This window comes from Hippocampus guttulatus, chromosome 10 (genome assembly GCF_054856545.1).
Source record: "Hippocampus guttulatus isolate MCC_2025c chromosome 10, RoL_Hgut_1.0, whole genome shotgun sequence".
NCBI lineage: Eukaryota > Metazoa > Chordata > Actinopteri > Syngnathiformes > Syngnathidae > Hippocampus > Hippocampus guttulatus.
In genome coordinates this window covers 5,644,986-5,671,131 of record NC_141270.1, presented here as the reverse complement: position 1 = coordinate 5,671,131, position 26,146 = coordinate 5,644,986, and the positions used below count along the sequence as shown (strand labels likewise).

Genomic DNA, 26,146 nt, shown 5'->3' with positions numbered 1-26,146 from the left:
GGTTGTAAATGATGGGTTGAAGCCAGAGTTGAGGTTTCAAAGTCGGGTTTAAAGCCATTGTTAGGGTTTCAAAGGGTTGGTGTTGTAAATTACAGTTTAGGTTGTAACTGTATTTTAGAAGCCCTCGTTTGGATTTTAAATTAGAATGCTCGCAGAAACGGATGGTATGATGAGCAACAGCCGTAACGGCCTCACACGAAGGAAACCTAAAAATAAACAAAATACAGTAGTTTGCAAAAAGGAAATCACCGCCTACCTTAGTGGCGACTTGACACGAAAGCATGGGACGCCCTTTTGCAGCGTGTTGAGTGCAGAAACTATCGTACGTACATGTACCGTTTTGTATTGCGCCTCCTGGCGCTCCAGATTCCCATTCTTTGCCAGTTCCATCGGAGAATTGTGCACGAAACAAACTTTGAATGAGAATAAGAATAATTAAAAAAAAAAAAGATATATCGCAAGCCGCAATAAGAGACAACTGACAGCTAACAACTTCCGGTGAGAATCAAGATGATTCGAATGCTGCTTCAGAGCTGGCTGATGAGCTGATCAGCTGAATCAGGTGTGTTGCAGCCCGGAGAGCTGGAAAACAGGCAGGACAGTGGCCCTCCAGGCTAGGACCTGGACATACCTGCCGTAGGGTAAAGGTGACCTGCTTTTTTGGTTTTTATTTTTTTTAAATAGTTTTTGTGAAAGTGAAACTGATAGGATGCTTAGAGTGCAGTATGCACAAAACTATATATTAATAACATGCACAGAGACATATAACCCCCCCCCCTCCAAATTTCCCCTTCCATCCCTCACGATTGACTTGGGACCAATTGCTAATGTGAATGAGGTTCTATGCGCATGCGCAGTAGTAGTAATGATGACGTACCCCGAACTTTTTCCTTTTATTTTTGCCAAAAAACACGCACCTCAAAGATTTTTTCACTTTATTGTTTAAAGTCATTAGAAAAACATTCTTTTGCTTTCTTTTACCTTCACAAAAAAACACTTTTAGAGGAGGACGAGGACCACGTGCGTTTCAGAATGACTGACAGGACCGGGAGAAGCCCTTTCTTCTATATTTGGGCAAAGGGGCATGAAAACCATTTCGTTATGTACGTGTGCGTGCCACAGGTTTTCGATTTTCGTCAGGTGGATTCGGGACATTATTTCAGGCTCTGGCGTGACGTATTTGAAAACGCGCCGACGCTAGTTGCGTGAATCGTTGGGGAAACTTTAATCAAACCGGATTCAAACAGTCTGCCCCTTTTTGCTGATGTTAACGAATCGGCGAACACTGTTAAGAAAACATGACACGAAAATCGCCCCAAGCTCATCCATTTTTCACGTCTTCGCTGTCCAATAAAGCATGTAGCTCAATTTATTGTTTTTGTTTTTTGAAAAAAATGTGTTTGGAACACTTTCAACTTGTCAGGGCGTCAAAATAACTTCTGGATAGAACGTGTACATTCACGGATATACAGTCATGGTTTTCCAACCAATAAACAACACTGGCGTTTCATAACAGTGGTCACAAAACACATTTGAAGTCCTGCTCGTGTGTGTGCGATGCTACATGGCTGCGCTGATTTAAAGGGTTCAGGGGGGCAGGGACCACTCAGACGACCTGTAATGCTTCAAGAGGTTCAGAAAAAGGTATTGCTTTGTCAACGGCTTGGAGAGTCAAACACGGGACAAAACATTGACGTATATGACACACACAAATGAAAGATCTCGAAAAACCTTCGGAACACACACAATGTGCAGAGTACAAAGATGAAAGACTGAAAAAAGACGTGATGCCTTGAGGGCCATTCAAAAAACATTTTAAATTAGCTAATGAGACATACAGTGTACAGGGTGTCCCCTAAAAAAATCGGAATAATATATTCATTTGTTTTTAAACATCACAAGATGAAGCGAGTTCAGAAAATTCAGGTTTGTAAACCACTTGTAATGCATAACAGATACCTACAGATGGCGCGATTGCATCGCTTTGGATGCTTTTCAATTTTAGGCGCCTAACAGAGCGCACTCGGTTTTAGAAAAGTGTGTCACGAACCGTGAGAAAAGATGACGTGAATGGTGAACGCCATGGGATAAAAAGTCACTAATTGCGGTCAGTCATCGTCACTCACAATGTGTTTCTTTGTTGTTAAGATGTAAATTATTTTTTTCCTCTGAAAAGCCATTTCAGTCTTGCTTCTGTTGTTTTGTGGTTTGAGGTGTCACAAAAGCATAAAATATGAGCATTAGAGTCACAGAGTGTGTTCGTGGATTACCCAATTAATGTTTTTTTTAATTATTATTATTATTTTTTTTTATTATCGATTAGACAAGGTCATATTAAGTTCACCTTTAAATATTCAAGTGCATATTAGGCTAATTCTTAAATTTTGGAGAGTGGCCATTTAGAGAGTGCACATTTTTTGGGGGACACCCTGAAGTCCGAGAACAATAAGCCGCACCATAGCTTTTGCTTTGGGATAAATACTGTCGTCGTTGTCACGATCACAAAGTCTCTCCAGCAGTTTTGTCTCAGTGGAAAATGTAGAAATATTTGTCTTGAAAAAGGAATACTCAAAAATGAGAGCGAGACGACGACGACCAAAAAAAATCGTCCAAACCAGGCGTCCTCTAGTCCAAAGGTCCTTGAAAGATGAGTCTGACGAAGCCGCGCTCGCCGCTCAGCTGGTGGGCGCAGAAGGGGCACGCGGCGTGGAAGGTGTGCGTGCCGTGGGGCAGCGGGATCTGACTCCAGAAGGCGGCCGTTTTCTCTGAGCAGACGTGGCCGCAGGGGCCGAAGGCGTGTGTGGGCGGCGCGGCGTCCACGTAGAAACCGGCCTCGCAGCCCAGCCACAGGGGCACGTAGGGCCCCTTGGCGCGGCACATGGGGCACTCGCGCTGGCGCCCGTCCCGCTCCTCGTGCCGGTTGCCCCAGTCGTGGTAGCCGTGCACGTGGCCGCAGCGCAGGTAGACCCACGGCTGCTTCTCGTCCGGTGTGTCCTTGCGCCGCATGGAGGGGAAGGCCAGCGTGTTGAAGCCCACGGGGCACTGGGGGCGCGCCGCGTTGATCTCCTGCCGCAGGGCCTCCAGTTGCTTGAGGGTGGGCGTGCGCGACAGGCCCTCGGCCGTGCGCCACAGCAGCGTGGCGCCGCACAGGTCGATCAGGGAGCCGTCCACCAGCTCTTGAGACTCGGCCTCCACCTGCGCACCACAAACGAACCATATTCTAGTCTAGCTGCATTTGAAATAAGCCCTGACCGATTCATCGCCCGAACAATTTAATCGGCTAATATCAAGCGGCCAAAAATAAAAATGTTAAAATACGCTGCCTTTCAATCAAAGTTACCAAATGGTAGAATGAGCTCACATCGAAACTTTAGAATATTAAACCGCATTCCTGCTGAAAAATATCTATTCGGAGCCCCATTAGTCATTTTTCAAATGACATGATTTTGATGCAAATTTTGAAATCTTATAGATTTTTTCTGGACACTAGGGGGCAGTGTTACCTGACACAGTTCTCACAATGGTTATTTTAAGGGACCAAAATATTTACATTGCTACAAGCTGCACACTGACTACTTTAGATTGGAGCAAAGTGTCATTTATTTGGTGTTGTTCAATAAAAATAAAAAAAATCTAATTGTGGGCGGCCCGGTAGGCCAGTGGTTAGCACGTCGGCTTCACGGTGCAGAGGTACCGGGTTCGATTCCAGCTCCGGCCTCCCTGTGTGGAGTTTGCATGTTCTCCCCGTGCCTGTGTGGGTTTTCTCCAGGTGCTCCGGTTTCCTCCCACATTCCAAAAACATGCATGGCAGGCTGATTGGACGCTCTAAATTGTCCCTAGGTGTGAGTGTGGGCGTGGATGGTTGTTCGTCTCTGTGTGCCCTGCAATTGGCTGGCAACTGATTCAGGGTGTCCCCCGCCTACTGCCCGGAGACGGCTGAGATAGGCTCCAGCACCCCCCGCGACCCTAGTGAGGATCAAGCGGTTCGGAAAACGGATGGATGGAATAATCTAATTGTGATCCACCCTCCCTCAATATTATGACTGAACCTCTTTCCAGTATTTTTTAACAAACAAAAACAATCAATGAACCATATTTCTTTGACATCCGCTCACCATCTTTCCCCGCTGCTGCGCCGAGCGCGTCTCTCGTAGCGTGAAAACGTTGCCGCAAACGGAGATCTCCCGCCACACGCCGGGCCTGGAGTCCTGGCTGAAGCCGTGGCGAGGGTGCATCACCAGCACGCCGTTGGTGGTCAGGCCATCCATCTGCCCGTCCGACGTCTTCCACTTAGCAGCTTTCTCCTGACATAAAAACAAACAAATGGGACTTTCGGCGTCGTTTGTCGGCTTTTGGGTTTGCGGGTTGGCCGTGTCGTGGCTCCTCACTCCGAGGAAGATGTTCTTGGACGAGTCGAAGCCGGCTGCGTAGATGCGAGCGGTGTAAGGCGGCGCGCGCTGGCACATGATGCGGCAGGCAAAGCGGGAGATGGTGCTCTGGACGGTTTGCGTGGTGTCGCCGTTGCTCTGCGTGCCCGCCACCGTGTCCGTCACCACAAAGTCGATCGGGCTCTCCGTGGAACGACCCACCTGTGAAAACAAGCGCAAGGGACCACAATCTCACCAGGTGTACTGATGAAAGTTGTATTTTTATTTCTCGTCTGTTGCTGATGGTGTCGTGGTCCACTCGCCTGACTTGTGTGCGGGCGGCGCGGGATCGCTTCAGTGACGGTGTGGATGTGGGGTGTTGAATGCTCATTTGTCTCTATCTGTGCCCTGTGACTGGCTGGCGACCGGTTCCGGGTGCAGTCGGGCTCCTACCCAAAGTCAGCTGGGATAAGCTCCAGCAACACCGTGCGAAAATTCTTCAGGATAAGCGGTGGTGAAAATGGAATGGATGGATGATTTGTTTGCACATGCCATTAAATGTTGAATTTTTAATTATGTGAAGCCCGTAACCGAGTTTGATACTTGATAACTCCAACATATTTTGTAATTGTAATCACTTATCGGCATTTGTTACAGAATTACAGTATCGGTACTGATAACTGATATTGGTGCAACCCGATCCAACCTACCCGAGCTACCGAAGCTAGCCCAACCCTGTCAAACCCCGCCCCCCCCCCCAAAAAAACTACCGTGCGCTACCATACCGAGGAGATTACCTACCCGAACTATCTTCTTTCCCTCACTGAGCCACTTACTGGAGGGTGTAACAATTCCGCATTTTTCTTCACATTCCACCCGTCATGTTGGTTCAATGACGCGTCCCAATACTTTTGTCCATGTCACGCACATTTGACTTCAGCCCGCCTTTTTTCCAAGATGGCGCCCGAGTAGGCAGCCTTCGGCAAGTGCTCTTCAAGAGCCTTGCTTTTTTGTTCTTTTTTGCAGTTTTTGTCTTTTGTTTTGTCACACGTTTGTTGTTTCATCGTGTGGACCTGATATGGACTGTTTTCAGCGCTTTTTGGCCACGACATTCGTCAAAGGAGAAGTATCTGTGCTTGGTGGTTGCGCCTTCTCGGCAGCACGCCTGTACCAGCACAGATTTTGATTGGGAGGAATGTCGGCGCCATTGACTGTCGGTGCTGGACAGACCTGGGGCGCTTGTGTTTTTTGCGCCTGTAATGGGCAGCATTTTTCACAACCCCGTTTTGTTCAGTGGCTATGTCGGCGCTGTTGGACAGTCGGCGTTGGTGCGGCTGGATGGATGGCTGCTGAAGTTGAGGATGTGGAGAGAGGAGCGTTGGCGCAGAGCGCCGATGCGTATTTGGAACCGTGAGTCGCCGCTTGGAATTGAAATGGATTTCCATGGGACAGGAGAAGTGAACCAATCTCTTTTTTCGTCAATGGACGCTACAGCTTCTTGTTGACTTTGAAACTTAGCTTGTAGCCGACGTGTGCACATTTTGAGCATGACGTCTCTGATCCACTGGTTAAAGGACACTTTGATTCTCTCCTCTTTCATCTCAAACTGCTTCAAACAACAAAGCGTGTGATGGAAAAGTGGTTAGAACTGCATGACTGTCCGTGTTTTATGTTATGTGTTGTGTTTATTATTTTACTTTATATTAACTGTTTTGTTAAGCGCTTTGTTACAGCTGCCGCTGTTGTGAAAGCGCTATATAAATCAGCATGTATTGTATTGTATTGTATTCAGCCCAGCGTGTTATCTTCCCGGAACTTCACATAAAAGTTAGTCGTCACGGCATTCATTCAAACAAAAAAAAAGAAAAAAAGAAAAGAATGACTCTTCCTCTCCTTCCATCCCTCCCTCATCTGTCGTACGCCTTTCATGCTTTGCTCTCCCGTCGGCCGCCCTGCAGCTTAACCTCCGACATCGCTGTGAATATTAAACACGTTTTGGAATTAAACTTGCATGCGCGACTCCAGCGAAGAAGACGCGTGACCTATTATTTATTTATTTTTTTCTGGACCAAGCGAGCGTGAGAAAGAAGAAAGAAATGTGAAAGGCACCTTCATCCTCGTTTTTATGTCATTTATGCTCTGTGAAGACATTTTGCAGGGGTGGCTTGAGGTCAAACGGAAAAATGACTTAAAACTGAAAACAACAGCGGCCTGGTGGTCCAGTGTAGAGGTTTTAGGTTCAATCCCCGCTCTGGCCTCCCTGTGTGGAGTTTGCATGTTCTTCCCGGGCCTGCGTGGGTTTTCTCCGGGTACTCCGGTTTCCTCCCACATTCCAAAAACATGCATGGCAGGCTGATTGAACATTCTAAATTGTCCCTATGTGTGAGTGTGTGAGCGCGGATGGTTGTTTGTCTCTGTATGCCCTGCAACTGGGCTGCAACCAGTGCAGGGTGTCCCCCCGCCTAGCTGCCCGTTGATGGCTGGGATAGGCGCCAGCAACCCCCGTGACCCTTGTGAGGATAAAGCGAATCGAAAAATGAATGAATGAATGAAAACAACAACCCTATCAGAGTGTCAAGTAAAGAGCATCCCATAATAACGACGAGGGGCTCTCTGCTGCCCCCTGATAGCGACATGAATCATACTTAAGTGTTGCACGCTGTCATCCAGGTGACGTTAAAAAGCACTTTCGACGATGTCGGCAACATTCTGTCGGAGGCGGAGAGTAATTATTAATTACGTCACATTCAACGTAGCCTTCACAGATAATAATGACACGAGTGGGTACTTCAAAGGACCATCGATGTACAGAGTAAGGAACTGCTATGCCCAAAAGTGTGCTGCGTTTAAGTGCCCAAGAAAACATGGGAAATTTTGACACTTTCTGAAAAGCTTCATGACAACGTGTCGAAAAGTGAACGTTCGTCCTAAAAGAGGCTTCGAGTTGTTTCATCGCACTTCCAGAGGTGAAGTTGACCGTCAAACTAAACATACAACCAAGAGAATTGCACGTCTATTTCAAACAACAACAAGGACTTTGCTGCCATATTGTGGCATCTGAAGGGAATCACGATTCTAATCAAGCGTGTGTGTGTCTGGTACCTGAAACATGTCTACATTGCTGTCGTGTGTGTACTCCACCACCACCGTCTGGGCTCTGGACAGCGTGTACGAGATGCTGTGCTGGTCTTTGTTGCTGATGGCCTGGGGGGGGCGCAAGACAACACACAGCCCTCCTATAAAAAAACGGCAGCGAGGGTCCGGCGGCAGTTAAGACAAAAGGAGGGTCAAGCGAGTTCATAGCGTCACTTTTGCGGTCTGGACAATGAAGCCAAAATGCTTCGGGGACCACCCGCAAGAAAACAAACCGCTCCTTCCAGACTTGTGAAATGACCCAAAAGCCTGGCCTCTTTTGCTGCATGTGTGTGTCCACACCAAGTAGTGTATATTAGGCACAGATGTCAACACACACGCACACACAGACACACTGGAAAACTGCAATTCCTCCAAATGATCCGTTTACAATTGCTTTCTCTCTTCTAAACATTTCCTAGTGTTCCATTTCAACGTTATCGTTTCACTTTAAGCAAACCTGCACTCAGTCTTGGACACGCACACGCACGCACTTAGGAAGAGAGAAAACACACCCACACACACAAAAACCCCCCCCCCAGATGATGCTTATCTCATTTATTTGGATTTTGAATCTTTTCCTATTGGAAATAAGAGAAGTGGGCAAAGTGTTACCACGGTTACATCGTACACTGTGGTACCTACCGCGACCCCTTTTTTAAATTTATGGCTTGTATTTGTTACAAACACATGAGAAGACCTTGAAAAAAAATTACATGAAAAAAAACAAACACATCACAATCACACATGGGTGAAAAAAGATTTTTTTTCACCCATAATATTTTTCATTCTTTGGAGAGGATAAAGAAAATGTGCTTGGTATTTTTATATTGTCTGTCTACATGTTTTGCTCTGTCCTTTGTGTTCAAGGTATTTGTTACTTAAATGGTCAGAACATGGCATTGCATTTTTTTTTTTTTTTTTTGTGTCAGCATGATGCGAAGCAGACTTTTCAAAGGCAAAGCTACGGTACGCGGTGGCTTGGGTAATTCGCCATTCATGACCTGCCCAACTGCTGCTTCTTGTAAAGTGAGTTGAGTTCCCTGCCACTGTACGACTCTCACAACTCAAATGTTTGCTTGCAAGTCAAAGCAAAGAATATATATTTTTTAAATCAGCCGAACAACAGTGTGTAAAAAACACTCAGGTGACTTGCATCCCAAGATACCACGAGCAAACGTGAGCAGTAGTATTTTTGTAAACTGTATTAGCCGTGTGTGTGCATACGTGTGTTATTGTCTCACCTTGGCAGCCTGCGGAGAGCAGGCGACGTGAACCGTGCTGGGTTTGACTCCGTTGGCCTTTGGCCGTTTGCACAGTGCAAAGCGGCTTTTGCGTCGGCCTCGATCGCCGTTGGGTAAAGAGCCATTGTACCTGCACGCACGCGTACACACACACACACACGCACACGCACACATACACACAAAACACAATGGGACATTACAGTCTGAACAGCTGCATAATAAATCCAGTGGAACAAACGCTTCCGTTCCTTGACTACACGTGCGTACCCACTTGACCTAAACTCACCTTACTCAATGCATCACAAAGTGCACCTTTAACTTCTCAAAATTCGTAAAGAACAATAAATAATACATGCTACGGGGAGTGGGAGAGGGGGGGGGGGGGCTCACAACAAATCCAAAAAAGCCTTAAAAGTGGTTCCAAAATATCTCAAGTGTCCCATTTTTTTTTTGTCCGGGACCTCTTGTTTTGAGTGCAGTGTCTGTAGCAAGCTTGTGGAGGGCGGAGCTAAAAACGGCGCCGTCTGTTAATTGGTCAACAGAAAATCGGACATCGTTGCGGTCACTTAACTGCTGGCGGCGCATTATCGTGCGTGTGCAGTTCTCGTATTATGCTTCGGTGAGCTCACTGTTGATTTAATATGTATTAAAATGATGTTTTAAAAAGCAGTAGTTGTGCTCGATGAATAATAAATAGTGGGTTGCTATTTAGCGAAAGAAACGCTCACTGGAAGAACTCAAGCTGCGGACTTTCCCCATAACAAGTCACCCACTGTGTCCCCTGAGCCACATTTAGGTGTGCCTATGTGAAAGCACGCCTTTTTTTTGGGGGTGGGGGGTGTTTTTATTTATTTTTACATCTTCTTCACAGAAAACCGCACACTCGGGAGGGAAAAAGAAATAAAAAAGCACAGCGAGTGGCGCTTTTGAAGCGTGTGCGCTCAAATGACTGAATCATCCCTTTAAACGCCTTCTCCGAGGTTTGTTTTGACTTAAGTCCACATGCTCAGCTGGAAGTGGAGGGGGGAAAAAAAAAAACTTTCACCACACCCTCCTCCTCCTCATCCTTTTCAGCACGCAACACAGAGACGCACCTTCACGCCAACAGCTACACAGCACACTTTCCTGTACGTCCGCTAAGCTCCTCATCTCGGCGTGGCAACCTCTGACATGACAACACGTGTGTTATTTAACAACACACATGTACGCACGTTGCCGGGTCGGTTGATTTCACAGCCGACTCAAACTTTGCTGCTCGAAAACCGGTGTTGTCACGCAGATTAGCGTGGAAATTATTCCTCGGTGGAAAAAGCAGTAAAAGGCGGCTGGCTCTTCTCCTTTAACCTCTCAAGGCTTTTCCACTTTGCTTTGCTGTTTTTTTTTTTTTTTTTCTGTGACTGCTTTTTTTTTGGTTCTAGGTCAGGCCGACGGTTTTAAAAGGGTCGGAGAGTTGCATGTGACCAAAAAAAAAAAAAGAAAATCCCCAAAAACATCAGAATGAAAGACAGTGGGATCTCAATTCTGACCAGAAAAATTTCCGGAAAATATGCAAGCATTGAAAAAAAAAGGTTTCTCGAGCATAGCTTGTATCAACTATTTATATTTACTATTATATGAATTATTAATTTAGTTGATTAATTTAATAACCCTTGTAACACCTGTAAGTCAAGGTACCGCTGCATTGCATTATTCTTACCAGATAATGTTCAAATGCATATTTCCTCAAAATTCACCACAGCTCTTTGAGCCAATAACATTTTCTCGGATGCCCGCGGCCGTGCCTTTCTGTGACTCTTCCAGTTTCTCCATCTCTGTTGCAACCCGCTGATGACGCTCCAATCTCATTTTACCTTAAAAATCCAATTTCCGTACCTCCTTGTGTAAGTTGCGTATTGTATTTATTCACATTGGGCTTCAGTCCATTTCTTTGCCAAATGGACCGTTGTCAATATACTCCTACTGGAAAGTAATGAGACGGTGGAAAAAAAAAAAAAAGGTCAACTCCACCCGTCTGCTCCTTGCAGGTAGATAAAACAAGTACGCACACGAGTTCGAGTTGAAAGGGAGAACCACATTAACACATCAAAGGAGTGAAGTCTCGACACGCGTGTCTTAATAAACAAGCATGGCCTCTCTGGACCGTGATGCGCTCTGTATGCGTGACTCGGTATTAGCATCGTAATTGCATCTAGACTCGGATCAGAATCAATTTTGCCATACAGTTACGACGTATCGTCCCTTTAATGGAAAGCCTAATATGAATGATGTCGCTACGCTATGTGGGAAGTGCCGGTCAGCCAGTCGCGAACCGAACCTGAAAGCAGCCGCCTCAACTCTCATTCGCACGTGTCATTCACCAGGCCACGCCTTGAAAACCACAGACAGCAAAGTCACAGATACAAATGCAAAAAAATAAAAAGAGAATACCTGCCTTGCACTTGTTTCTGACTGTACAATGTGTCGGCGTCGTTGTGTACAAAACAACATGAATTTCCTGGTTGATCGATTAATCATTGAGATAATCGGTAAATATAAAAATAATAATAATAATAATAATAAAAAAATACATCAATATTCTATTCTGAGTAGGCCCACCAAAAGCCTTAAGATGTTATGCCGGAAAACAAGTCTCCCATTTTGCTTTGAAGAGTCCATCTGATGGGCGTGACGCTTCACTGCAAAAAAATGTTGAGTTTTGTAGGCACAGCGCGATGGAAAAGTTGAAAAACTTAGCATCAAACACTCCTTTACAGCCTCCACCTATGCCGTTTAAATTATACACCTTGCTTGTGGCGGCACTCCATACGGAGACATTCTTAACCCTTGAACTCACAGCCATTGTTTTGATTCTGTTTGCTAGCGCCGCTGCTACCCACGGGAACGCGAGCGCGAACCGCCTAACAAAGTTCAGCGCCGTCCCCCGGGCGAGCGGCCCTGCCCTGTCGCCATGGCGATGCGCTTCCCAAACACTGAGACGTTGCTACTCAGTCAGAAACTTTCCCGACCTCGTTTTTCGACCCCGCCGGACGTGTTTTCGGATGAACAGCAAAAAAAAAACGAGGATGCTTCCCGACGCCGTCGTCTGGGACGGCGTCACGCGGAGGCTCCTGAAGGACTTGTTCCATCTGTGCTGACTTCCTGCGCAGTGTTGAAACACACAGTTGCTAATGACGACAGCTGCGTTTTTTGCCACTTTGGACCACAACGTTTTGTTGCATGGTTACAAGTTAACATTTGGGTTTAAGGGGAGTTCATAATGTGTCTTCGAACCCGAATATTAGCCTATGAGCTGAACCGTTCTAGTAGTGTAAAAATAATAACCCAGGGTTGCTTGATAGGGATTTCAAATAAAAATGATGAAAATCCAAATTTTGTTGATTTTTTTTTCTTCTTTGCCCCGCTCCATTTTTTGGGCTCCTGAAAGTGTATCCCAAGGATTCCTGAATGCCATTGGCAATTTAACATCATAAATACCACGTAGACCCCCGAAATGTTATGGGAATTGAAAGGCTACCTATTAAAAAAAAAAGTAATAAAATACTGATCACAAATTCATGTTTTCCATTTGTAGTATTATAATCAGATTTTTAAGAAAAAAAACGGTAGTCTTTACACCAAAGTTGTTTTTAATGATGTTAAACTCACTGTTCAAGAAAAATCCTGTTTTAATAAATGAATTTTAAAAGAAAAATGACAACTTTATTCCCATCAATTTACTTAGTGCAGTTATTTATTTACAGTGAGCATGTTCAACTTTTCAGACGCCTTCATTTATTTGTTTCGTTTGTGTGCGATTCAAAATTCTTGACGCCAATAATGTGACCTGATCTGACATAACCTGTGCAAACAAAAAATGAAGAGAAGAAATATTAAAAAAAGAAGAAAAAAAAGAATGAAAGAAAGAAAAGAGGTTGGGCAAGTACTAACAATTACCCAATCACATTCAAACTCATAAAATGGAGGTCAGCTCGCACAGGCCACCATTTAATACGCCTGTAATTTCGCCCCAAAGTTGTTCTGATGTTCTAGAAGGATTTCCCGATTGGAAAGCACGCTTCCAAAATACAAATTGTGAACCCCTGGCAATCTGGAGAAACCGAATTTAACTGTCGTGTGATCGGGAGCTGCTTACCCGAGCACAATGAGCTCTCCATACTTGACTGGCACTTTGATGGAAGTGGTGCAGATGTTCTCCTGCTCGGGGGAGTACATCGGGCTTGGCTGATGGATGGACATCAGGGTGGGCTGCAAGGGGTGGGGGGGGGGGGGGGGTGGCAGATAGGAGCACAGAGGAAGTGGGACAGGGAGTCGAGGGTGGTGCTGAGCTAAGTGGAACACAGGGGTGGGAAATGAGGAAGGGGAGGGGGTCAAGTGAGCCTCAGCTCCAGCCTCTCATGCTTCGGGCGTCTTCAGTCATCCCCTGCAAGGGAAGCGGGGATGTTAGAGACAAAAATGATCACTCTGTTGAAGCGTGCATCAGAAACGGGAAGTGACGCCGATTTTCCGTGAATTTGACACAGCGCAGGTGTTGATGTGGTTTCCTGACTGTCAGATTTCAGTTGGGTGCAAATTAGAGCAAAGCACAAGAACGCCTTCGTGCTCAAACTACAGCCGTGCCTTGACGTATAATGTGGATTCGTGACCGCGATCGGAACGCAGGACACCTCGAATCATCTTTCGCCACTAACAAGAATGGAAATGCCACTCGTCGGTTCCAGTGCCCAAACGCCGACAAAGATCTTTGCAATGTGTTTTTAGTACAAGAAATGGCACTCTACAGTCATGTACTTTATACTGTAAGAAACCGAACGTTCCTTTTGGTGTGTGCTTCTTGACCACCAGAGGGCAGTATAATACGTACATTCGAACTACGCGTCAATTTGATGACAAAACAGTAGACTGGCACAACTAAGTTGCGATATCAGATGTACTGTATTATGCAGAGGATAAAGAATATATGCCTAGTGTTGTAGTACTTTTGAATGCCGTGACTCCACGCGCAGTTTCTGCTTGTGTTTAAAGGTTGACGATCACTGCAACATCGATGTTAGTTTCATGAACCCTTCCATGGTGTTTCGCATTGCGTGTTAGCATGAAGATAGCGGACTTGTGTGAGAGAAGGTTAATGCGGTTTGGTTCAATACACAATATGTGTAGTGTAACTCCACAGTAGTCAACTATAAAATGGATTGGTCTCCCAGTGTCACATTGTGCTGTATCACAAGATGAGCCACAAAAAAAAAAAAAGAAAAGATTTTTCCACATGGAAGTGGAAAGTTTACTTTGGTCTGGACTGACTTCCCCTCCAAAAGTGGAGAAACGAAGTTGGATCCCTTCTCAGGGCTAATTATTTTTTTGTAATCGTGAACACGAATAAAATAATAATACATTTTAAAAAACACTTAAAAATGTATTTCAAATGCTACGTTCAAAGTTTCATGTAAATATTTCAATTGCATTTTTAATTCATTTTGAGGGCTTCCATGTCTATTTTTTGAATTTATTTTATTGCAATAAAATTCTGTATTTTTTTATCTAAAAAAAAAAATGCAAAACTCAAATGATTATAGTGTATAAGAGGCCGCATGGGAATCTGCAAAAAATAGCGTTAATTATACAAGTGCACATTGTGTGTGGGCATGAGCTTGTGTGCGCACACACCCTTGACCTCGTTGTGACATGCAGCTCGCTGCTTAGTCACACACACACACACACACACACACACACACACACACACACACACACACACACACACACACATACACACACGGATGTACACAAACAGATGCAGCGACACAACAAAAGAGAAAGGCCAGCGACTTTGCAGGCGAACGAGATCAGAACGCTGACGACAGCCACAAAAGCCACTTGACACCCGCCAAAGCAAACACTTGGCCAATGTGGAACGTATTATGATATGTGTTTTTTTTTGGTATATTTTCTGGACCTATTTTTAATCGTATTCTTAACTTTCAGTGAAGGGAAACACGTCACAAAAAAAAAATAATAATAAATCACATCCAACCACAAAAACGAGAAATGCATGGTCAACTAAAATGTCGCCCACTGAGCAACCTCTGATTGTTAATAATAATAATATACCATAGAGTAAATGCATAATATTTAGATAGCATGAACAATGCTCGTCATAATTTCATCTCAATGAGGGGTAGACGAGACTTGTGCGGATCTATTTTTAGTCATACGGCACAGTCAAGGAAATATTTTATTCCACAATACCTGCCCCGAAACCAGTAAGGCAACCCAGCCACACAAATGTAATAACGTTCTGAATTGGAATGTGTTCCAACTTTGAACTTGAACTCTGCGCACAAAAAAAGCAATAGCATCAAGAGGAGTGAAAAAAAAAAAGCCACGTAGGGCATTATTGGCAAAATCTGTAGAATCTTGACTTCAAACTTATTTCTGCATGTTCACATTTGGTGAAAGCACAGTGAGTCTTGTCCTGCCTCATACCCTGAAATCTGAATTTTGGCCTGTTTTATTGTCGCATCTCCTTGAATCACAGAAATGTATTAATCCATCTTTTTCTCAATTGCTTATTTATTGTTAGGGTTCCGTGTGAACCGGGGCTTATCTCTACCAATTTTGGACAAGAGGTGAGGCGCAATGCTATCAGGCTAAAATAAAAATTTAAAAAAATACCCCAAAATACCCCCAAACAAACACAACTTGCATTTTTTTTTTTTTTTTTTTGCATTGAAAGAGAATTTAAATGTAGGAGATAAAGAAAAATATGCCAGTGCTTTCACAGGAAACATTTCCTCCGCTTTGCTGTTTTTTTTCCCCGATGTGACACGTCAACATGATTGTGAGATATCAACAGCAGGTCAACGTGACAAACCAGAGGTGGTCTCTGATCCAGATCTTTGCCGCACGTCGAAGGTCAATCGCGGCATTCACCACATCCTCAAACATTCAAAAGGCTTTCCGCCATTTTGCGCCTTTTATGATTCCCTTGACATCATCCCCGGCTTGATGAGCACCTCAGCACGCAGCGCCACGAAAGACCAGCGGGAACCCGCACACCTGATCTTCCCGCGTTTCATCTTCACGCTTCATACAACAACAAAAGACGCCCGCTGCGATGCTTTTTGAGCAACACTGACGTCAAGCCCAAAAAATAATCGACATGAAAGCATTCACACTTCAAGCGGTCTCTGTTCACATTCCACAACAGTTTCCTGAGACTCTTGCGGGCTTCACCGAAAAAAAAAAATAATAATAATAATACCAAAAAATTAACAGTACGCCTGGACAATCAATGCCTTGATTTACGAGTTTACCGTGAGCACGTTTGGAATTTCATACACTTGTATCTCAAATCATCTTTCCCCAGTGACATAAATGGAAATGCTATTCCGGTAATCTTGTTCAAAAACACAAAATTCATCAAGGGGACGTTCAGAGTGACCCTGTAGTGACTAGTTTTCAAAATAATAATCATAATAAAACCCAACAACAAGCAAATTTAATCCCCACTCTGAAACAGACATTATGAATGTAATCCTTTTTTTCTTTTTCACATGACAACAAAAGGAGCCCAGTGGCAAACAAAGGCGGGATTTATGAGTTGCATAACCAGTTATTTATGGACATTTTGGAAACGTCTTGACCTGGGGTATGGACTTTCAAGTCACAAAAATATCTTGCATAACGCTACGGGCATGAGGAGAGAGCTGACGTTTGATTTGAGAATGTTAAGTCATTTGGACGCGGTTCCATCTATTAAGAATCATGTTTGCGTACAGGAAAAAATAATAATCATAAAAAAAGCAACCCGCATTGTATGCACAGCACAGAAGATAAACTTCTTGTGTTTGAGTTGCGTAACGGGCGTCAGCATTGTTGAGAGGTGCGAGTGAAATGAATCCGTCAAAGTTCAACGTAATCATGAGTCATCTTTATTCGGTGGGCCCGTTTCGCCGTTTCAACTCCCGTGCTTTCTTTTTCTTTTTTTTTCTTTTTTTATTGACTTTCAAAGAGGCAAAGAAAGAGCTGCAAAGTGGTACCGGTCAGCTGATCCACTTCATCAACTGCGTGTTCACAACAGCTTCTTTTCTCCAAGTCTGGAATTCTGTGCACCAGCTTGGCCTGTGTCCTGTTCTGGAAAGCTGATTAAGTCTTTTAAAGCCTCGAGGAGCCTTCAAGGAAAAGCTAAGAGCCTGGCTGTAGGTTTTTTTTTTTTTTAATGAACAGTCTGCTTGCTGATTAGGAAATTTATGGTCTGATAATTTTGCGCTCGGGGGGGGGGGGGGGGGGGGATAAAACAATAATTCCCGACTGTTGTTTCCTTCTCGACATAATAAGGAAGTGTTTCATTCCACACGGCGACAGAGAGAGTCAAGAGGAGACACTGTTCCGGACAAATTACTCATTGTTGGATCTCACATTAAGAAAAAAAAAACAAAAAAAAAACACGTGGAGCTCAGGGGGCGCCTCACTTTTTCCCACAAAGGATGTCAAAATTGTGAACGAAAGGGGAAACATCCCGTTAATGCTTTCCAGACACAGCGACAATAAAAGCGGTCCGAGGAGAGACCTGAGGACAGCAGAAAATGGCCACCGAAGCCACAATGGGGGGAAAATTAATGTCGTGAGAATCACACAGCGGCCAGACAGATAAAACCGCGTTTATCAATATAGGACAGACAATATAGCGCAGCCGGGAATCTGAGCTGCGGCTTGCGGGGAAGGACAACACCGTAGTATGTAACATAAATGTATGTGGTGGGCAGTGAACTAGTGACACTTAGAAGTGGAAAAAAAAAAAAGAAAATACACGTGGAAGACCGTTAACGGGTGGCGAGAAAAGTCAACACGGCCAAAGTCATGGTGCAAATTGATTGGATTGGATTGCTTTATTGTCATTACACATTTGTGCAACGAAATTTCACTTAACAGGCACGCTCTGCACAAGAAACATGAAAAACTAATGACGAACATGGGATACATGAAAGTGGGAGAAGAGGTAAGTCCAAATACTTCCGTCCAGGAACATTCACAGGAAATGCTTTGGTGCCAGACGGGCTAAAGTGAGAGAATGCACACAGGAAGTCCCAATTCCCTGCCCACTCTTAGACCGGACACGCTTCTTTCAAGCTTCCCCGTTCCCTGGAGGACTTTGCTATATCTGTATATGTCTGCGTGTGTGGGTGTGGGTGTGTGTGCGTACGCGTGTGTGTGTGGTTCCCTTAATGCAAAGAAAACCACAAACAAAAAGGTAAGAGATCAGCCTTTCACACCGTGCGTAAAAGCTGCCATTTTTTGGGATTTATTTTGGGCGTCGACGTCCTGCAAAATGGCAGCCATGTGCAACAGGAGGCAATTTCAACTCGTGTACTGTGTGGACTGCGGACTGCGCCTCGAGTTTATTAATCCGACCGTCCGTGAGACAGGGAAGGTGTCGGAACGTGAGTTGTGATCGGACGACCGACAACATGAACCATTTCTGATCCGTTTATCCTCACAAAAGTCGCAGGGGCGTGCCGGAGCGTATTCCAACTGCTGTCGGGCAGTAGGCGGGGGACACCCTGAACCGGTTGCCAGCCAATCGCAGGGCATGCATAGTACGAACAACCATCCGCGCTCACGCTCACATCTAGGGCCAATTTAGTGTGCCCCATTAGCCTGCCATGCATGTTTTTTGGAATGCGGGAGGAAACCGGAGTACAGTACCCGGAGAAAACCCACATAGGCACGGGGACAACATGCAAAGTCCACACAGGAAGGCCGGAGCCGTCGAAACCTGCACCTTTGCACTGTGAGGCTGACGCGCTAATACACGAACCCTTCATTTTCCCAATTTAGAGCTTGTTGGCAGTCACTTGTTGAATTTGCCAATTGGCGGCTTTTTGTCAGAACGCAGCTCCCTGCTCAGATGAGCGTTTGGTTATTGTTGAGGGTTGATTTTGGATTTTTTATTTTTTTTTGCAAGTCTAATTTTCAGTCAACTGTTTCCACGAACCTGAGTGGCCGCTTCTCGCTTGCCACGCAACACCTGGCACCTGTTGCTTTCAGCATGGAATCCTTCGTGCTGAAGACAAAACGCCCGGTGGCTGATTAAACCTTTCATGCAGCAATAATGGTAACACGATAAGCCGTCCACTGTCGTGACAGCTGTCCCTGAAAGGCTTACCGTATTTTCCACACTAAAAGGTGCACTGGATTGTGAGGCGCACCTTCAACGAATGGCCTATTTTGTAATTTTTTTCATACATTGGGCGAATCACATTATGAGACGCAATCTACAATGCCATCACTAGATGGAGCTACGCTCAAGGAAACGCCAACAGAACGATCAGATGTCAGTAAAACTTATTCAATAAAGCAGCGACACAGTTCACTAACCAACAGAGGTTACAACATTGACTCGTAAACGTTGAACTCTCTTGCCGCTGCTCTATTTCCGTGTTCAACTGCGTAACCGATCGCCTTAAGTTTGAACTCTGCGTTGTCAGCATGTCTCGAGCAAGGAGCCATTTTGAGGGATCGAAATATTACCATAATGAGCATACACAAGGCGCATCGGATTTTAAGGCACGCTGTGAGCTTTCAAGAAAATGGAAGGCTTTTAGGTGCGCCTTTTAGTGCGGTACTTGACTCGTCGGTTTGTTAACTCTGTTAAATGTGATTTGCTTTTTTTCCCACCAAACCCTGTTAAACATTTAACTCTGTTAAATGTGATTTGCTTTTTTTCCCACCAAACCCTTCATACCTTACAGGATTTATGCCCTTACTTATTCATCCATGTTGGTAAATTATGAAAAATAACTGTGCCATTCTTTGCTCCCGTGACTCTCCATTTGAAGATCCCTTTTTTTTTTTAAAAAAACACTAAATATTGAAAAAAAATAGAAATCAGCACCTGGGACTGAATGGGTTGAGAAATATGTCTTTGGGAGTGAATTGAATTGCTCCATGGAGATAAATGGCATTTTCTGAATGTCTATTTCCCGGGATTTTTTTTTTTTCTGTATTAAACGGCACCAGATATTATGAGAGCCGTCACAGTTGCGGGACGGCGGCTGTGTGTCAGGGTTATCCGACGGTGGTGTGAAATCTAACACCCGACACTCACTTCGACCCCGTTGTGTTGAAAGCAGGAGTCTCCACAACTATTTTGATGCTCTGTCGCTCTGTGAAAATTCTGGGTTCTGTTTCAAAGACACGATCCGTAACGCCGGGAGGAGCGTGAGCGTTTTAATTCTAACGCACTCACGCGTGAAGATTTGATTGCAGGGTGAGGCGAAATGTCTTTGGACGTGGGCGATTTTGCTTGCGCTCTATGCGAAAGAGACTCGAGAGAGTGAACTTGTGTTTCCGGGGACTTGCCAAGTACCCCGCCCCGATGTACTTGACTGACTTTGGAACAAGCGTTGCTACAACAATGCTCGACGGCTCTAAACAGTGAGGCACGAAATATGCAGCGGCGCCAAGGAGGACGACTTGAGCATTAGGAACAGGGTGTGGAATGTAAACGCGGTTGAAAACACATGTGAACGCAAGGCGAGACCACCAAGCATCGCGCGGCCAAGACCGACCCCACCTGTCTGATTGATTTCAGACTTTTTAAAAAAAAATTAAATGACTCATTTCACTTCAAAAGCATGCAAAATACATCCGTACATCGATTCCGCCCCCCAACAGAGGATGACGGCACGATCAATGCCACTCATCCCCCGCTGCGCCTAAACAAGCAGACAGGAGAACAGGAGTCGGAGGCTTTGGCGCCAAATTCCCGCTGAGAATGAAATTGACTCATCCACACGAGCTAAAAGTTGCCATGTGCAGGCCGCGAGACAAAGATGGCAGCTCCAGCGGCCAGGTCCAAGAATACAAAGTCCTCCCCAGATTCAGCCTTGACCTTCCAAATGACTCTGGAAACAGGACTCATGAGTCATATTTGTCCTGGCTGCTTGTTACTAGGCAGACTTCACAGGGCTCAACCGTAATTGGTCCAAAGAGATTCATCCTTTTCAGATCGACGTCGAGCAGCTATTGCTCTGGAATACGCTCCGCCGCCGTATGTAACTTGAAAGTTTAAAAGCATCAGCTATACAGATGCCGCATCTGCTGCGTAACACAAGGTGGTATCAGTCATAGTTAAGTTAATTACAAACTAAGGCCCGATCAATATTAATTTTTTTTTTTTTTGAGGCCGCTACCGATTCTGAAATTTGGTCGAAGAAAAATTCTGAAAATGAATCCGACTATTCATTAGTATGCAATGAAAAAAATAGCTTTTTTTTAATGCTTAACATTTACCAAAAAAACAAAAGACATAAATTACAGGCTTCTTGAGTAACTTTACCACATAGAGAAAATCATTGGGGGTTTTTTGCAAAAAATGTTTTTGTTAATGTTAAGCAAAAAAAAATCAGCAAAAAAAAATGATATCAATTACAGGCTTCTTGAGTAACATCACCACATACAGAAAATCATTATTATTATTATTAGTTTTGATATTTTTTGGGGGGAAGCTTACATGTCTTATGTTGTGACGTCTTAATGTATTTAAAAAAAAAAATTGATCAGGCCCTATCACCACATCAAAATTATTACATTAAGTGGGATAGATGGTAAATTGAAGCATTTATTAGGCCACTATTTGAGAATCTTCACAAATATTTGAAATGAACCCAACACGCCAGCCATCCGAAAGAAATACAATATTTTACAAATATTCACATACGGTTTATTTGTGTCCTGAGGAAGGCGGACGGAGGCATCAAATTGAGTCGAGGCCTTTATTCATTCAAGTGGAGGCACGCAGGCGGACTCGTGGGGAGTAGAGGGGCTTGAAGGAGGAGGGGGGGGGGGGTTGTGACACGCGGAAAAGGAGGTGGGGCGACGTTCCAGTTACAGCCTCATCAATGATTCAACCGGTCCACACGGCAACAAACAGCAACAGGATCCAAAGCAGCGACACAAATACACACCTCGACACAAACACAAGAACTCATGTCGACGCAAACGGCAAAAACGTGGCCATGGTTGTCATGGGGGTCAGCGCGTGTCAACATGGTGTGTGAATTCACAACAACGCTTAAACGCCGCTAATAATTTTATCCCACCAAACATCATAAAATCGGTATCCATCAGGCTTGGGTGAGCACTTCTTTGCTAAAATAATCTCTCCACCTTCCACGTTGGCACATCAAGATGCTGATTCGACAAAGTGACGATTGCAACCAAAATAGGCCACCTAAAACCAATAACGCAATGTAGTTTAACTTTGCTAACGAGTGACGACACGTATGGTGATCCTGGAGTTGTTTTGCACAATTTTTGTGGCATAATTAATGAATATAACAAATATTTTGGTCAAATTTAGAATGGTAGTCAAATTTGGAGTTGCCATTGCAGGATGAGCATCAACTATATGAAATTAAGGATAGGAAAACTCCCCTTTGATTGTTTAAATTTATTTATTTTTATTTTTTTTAAATCAGGTCACCAAAACGTGGTTGCTGTTTGACCCACTTTCCAGGAGCGGTGTAAGCTGCTTCCGCTAAATTTCAGGGAGTTTACCAGACCCCCACACAAACACAACAGCTGCAACCAATATGTTGTTGTTGTTGTTGTTTTTTTAAATTAAATTCAACATTAATGAACCGATATCAAGCAATTCTCCAAGAGCAAGATATTTATTTCACATCTTCCCCCGTATAATGTTTTGAAATACATGTATCGAATTTCGAAGAATTAAGAGTCACCTGTTTTGCCACCTATGATTCCATTCCATTATCGATGTTTTTGGCGCGTTCCCACCATAAACTGGAATCGGTCCCAATTCCTGAGTCAGCGCGTCAACGGGCTTGAAATGCTCTAAAATCACACAGTGGCCTAGAAATTAACTCAAGGTGAGTGTCACGCCCTCTCTCTTTGTTGAGCGACTTGTTGTATCATGTGCGCTAACTTGAACGGCACTCAACTTTCCAGTCTGACCTTCATCCCATTCGTTCACGGACAACAGTAACGTAGCATCCTGCTGAGAACGTGTGTGTGTGTGTGTGTGTGTGCGTGTGTGTGTGTATATCTGTTTGAGGCTCCATTAGGATATCAGAGTATCTGCCTGCTCCCCCACTGACACCATCAGCTTGGGTTTCCTCGCTGAAATTGAGATGCTATAACGTCGTGAACGGAGGGGAGAGGCGTACATTGTCAAACGTCCTTTGCTACGCTGCGGAGCACTCCGGCAATAATACACACGTGAATTGCTTTTGGGAGGACTTCAACCCACATTTTAGGAGCCCCCGCCAAAATCCGGAGCATTCGACAATATGAATGTCTGCCAGCAACAAAATCCAGCAGGCACGTTAATCATGACAGGATGCACTCAAATCAATGAAGGTAATCAGCTACTGATTTGTTGTACCTGAATTGCAGTCACATGCAATAGTGAAGGTCAGCTTTATTTCTTACGGCGGAATCATTCCCGCAAATGAATCGTCATTTCGAGGCTTTTACCATTCCTCACAAACTCAAACAAATTATTGTTAGTATCCTGGCGAAAATGTTCCCGGCCATTTTCTCTCTCTGAGGACTTGATCATATCAATAACTGCGTGCTCTACTTCTATCCAGACATTTTCCCCCCCAACATTTTTCTCACTTTATTTCTAATTTGTCACTTTTGACATGAAACCCAGCACGCATGATGGGATGCACACACACACAGACACACACACACACACGCACAAGTCAATATAGAAGCAATGCTTTTAACCCTTTCATGCACCCTGTAACCTAATAACATGATAAGCTGTCCACTGTAGTGACCCCTGACCGTGAAAGGGTTAAACACGGGAAGTCTGCCATTGTGGTTTGAAGGTGCCATTCGTCTCATACAGCTCCCGGGGGAAAATGAAGTACCGGTATTCTCTCTGCCCATTTTCCCGCAATTCCAACTATCACGTCCCAACGTAGCAGCAGCAGCCTGCAGAATGTCCCGATTCTACCCATGCAATAGAGTCCCCCCCCCCCCCCCCCCCCGGAGGCTGTAACAGATGGGTAGTTTACCCTTCTGCAAAAAAAGGTGAACAGGAAGCGAGCGCGATCCCAATCTGCACGCCAAACTTGCAATCACATCGTTTCAAATGGGACAGGCTGGAGGAAGGGGATGATGGAGAGATAGTCAGTAAGGGGAAGTCTTGAATTTGTCAAAGCCGGCTCTGCCTTTCCAAGTCATTTGACCTCCACACAATTTATCCTTGATGTGTTCAAAAACCAGCCATGATAATATTCAAGCGCAGGGACAATTATATAAGATGATGGGCCCATTATTATGCCACGTTTACACAAGCGTCAGTCATATGGTGGGAGCAAACGCGACTCATTTAAAAATAAGCAACAGTTTACCAGATCGTGAAGAATTCTTAAAAGAAGAAAAAAAAAAGTGAATCGATATTGGCTATTGAACACTGAGCATGGAGCAACACGTCGACAGACTTTCCCCAAATCTCACAGGAATATATTCTTTATCATCCGTGAAAACCAACTCATTATTTTGGATGGCTGAAGGTCTATTAAATGGTGCTGCCTACTTACAATAAAAAATAAAACCAAAACTCAAGCAAGTTGACTCAAGTCATAAAATCTTGCTCAGTCACAAAATATTGGAGTGATCAAAAAATATTTTTTCACTGAGCGTAACACAAAGAAGTGCATTGTCTCTAACAATGAAATGAACATTTCTAAAAATGAAACAACTTAAGAGGATGATATGAATGGACACGATTTATTTAGAAGAATATTTTTTGGTGTGTGAATGTCACACTGTTACTGAGGTGATAATGATTGAAATATGTTGAAAGTGGGAGTAAACGTGTACAATCATCAGATTTTAAAATGATATCATTTGTTTGTGGTGCCAATCTGTTTCCCAAATCTATTATGAGTGAATAAGAGCCAAGTTGACATGCAATTGTTTACGACAGTCCGGCCACATCAAATATGGCCGGCACGCTCGCAACCACAAAAGTACAATGCATAGATCTCAAAGTCGAATCTCATAATTGCCGAGGTAAAGTTGTCTTAAATAAGTTTTTGTCAAGTCACAAGACATAAAATTAGCAAATAACTTGACTTGAGTCCAAGTCATTTTACTGGAGTACCCCAGTTCTGTAAAATACACATCAGAACAAAAAAAAGTTTGGGTTTTTTGGGGATGCTACAACAGATAAATGGCAGCTTTACTCATTTCAATGTGAAAATATAATCTGAGATTCGAGAGTGTGGTCATGGAATGAATTAAACTGCTTTCAAAGCACCACTGTACTTCTATTTTACCAGAATGTTTTTTATACCAGTTTCTGTACTTGTACCACATCTGCCCGTGATGAAAACAGATTTAAAATCCATGCGTGAAGCTTTTTAGACGGCAATTTTTTTTTAATATACACACACACACACACACGCGCGCGCGCACGCACACAGCTCTCTCTCCTGCTGTCTTCCTTATCAGGCAATGTTGTTTGCCTGTGCAGCCTGGGCTGCTGGTGCCAGGTCAGCATGCACACTGAAAAGAGTAAGTGATGGAAAGTAACACAACCAGGGGGCACATACAAAGGCGATACATAAATCGAAGGTGGTCGAATTGACACATTCAATCAAGTAGGAAATGAGCACAAAGAAAGACCCCCCCCCCCCCCCCCCCCGCCCCAATCCCACTCCCGCTATCCCCCGGTCGTAACTCACAACTGGGACCACCGCTAAAAAACAAGCTAGCCCTTTTTCTCTGTGGCACTATAACGACTGTTAGCTGCCTCTAAAGGAGCCTAAACCCCGCTTACTGATGCTAAGTAGAGAGTGGCGAGCGTGTGAAGGACTCACCGTGGGTTCAATGACGTCTTTATTTCCAGCGTCTCAAACTGACTGCCGCCGGGCCGAGCTCCACCGTCGCCGGTCTGGACTTCTCCACCACCAACCACCACAGCCGCCGATGCCAACTTAGCAGGTTAGCTCACCCGGCACGTGAAGAAGAAGAAGATGAAGACGGGAGGTACAAATGTTGTATCATGAATAAAGGTGAAAATTGCCCAAATGAAGCTTCAAGGAGGGTAGTTGAGGAGTGCGTCCGCCGAGGAGGAGAATATCCAGTGACTGTGAGTGGAGGCTCGGCTTTGAATGACAGGCTCTCCTTTGTTGTGAGCCTTCCAACGTAAACATACACTGACCCCACATCCACACTTGCACACATCCACGAGCGAGAGGCAGCCAGCGAGCCCGAGTGGGCGGGGACGAGTGCTGAGAATGATGCTGTGACGTCACGACGGGCATGCTGGGAAATGTAGTTATGTGCCCCAGGATGCTCAGGTAAGCTTGTTCACTGTCCATACCGCGAACTAAAAAAAATTAATTGCGACCAGGTGAGACGCCA

General features: G+C 44.5%; 1 protein-coding gene across 2 annotated transcripts; it reads right to left on the bottom strand.

The window, feature by feature from the left end:
* Window positions 1-920: 920 nt before the first annotated feature.
* peli1b (pellino E3 ubiquitin protein ligase 1b) lies at window positions 921-26,048 on the bottom strand. Of its 2 annotated transcripts, XM_086122162.1 has the most exons (7): window positions 25,600-26,038; window positions 12,876-13,163; window positions 8,744-8,873; window positions 7,470-7,571; window positions 4,389-4,589; window positions 4,116-4,304; window positions 921-3,195 (listed from the first exon to the last, which is right to left on the bottom strand). In XM_086122162.1, exons 2-7 carry the CDS (start codon window positions 12,977-12,979, stop codon window positions 2,626-2,628), a joined length of 1,296 nt encoding a protein of 431 aa, XP_085978288.1. In that variant the 5' UTR covers window positions 12,980-13,163; window positions 25,600-26,038; the 3' UTR covers window positions 921-2,625. The 2 variants fall into 2 exon arrangements, with proteins under 2 accessions (XP_085978288.1, XP_085978287.1); XM_086122161.1 differs by having other exon boundaries at window positions 4,116-4,589; window positions 25,600-26,048.
* Window positions 26,049-26,146: the final 98 nt, after the last annotated feature.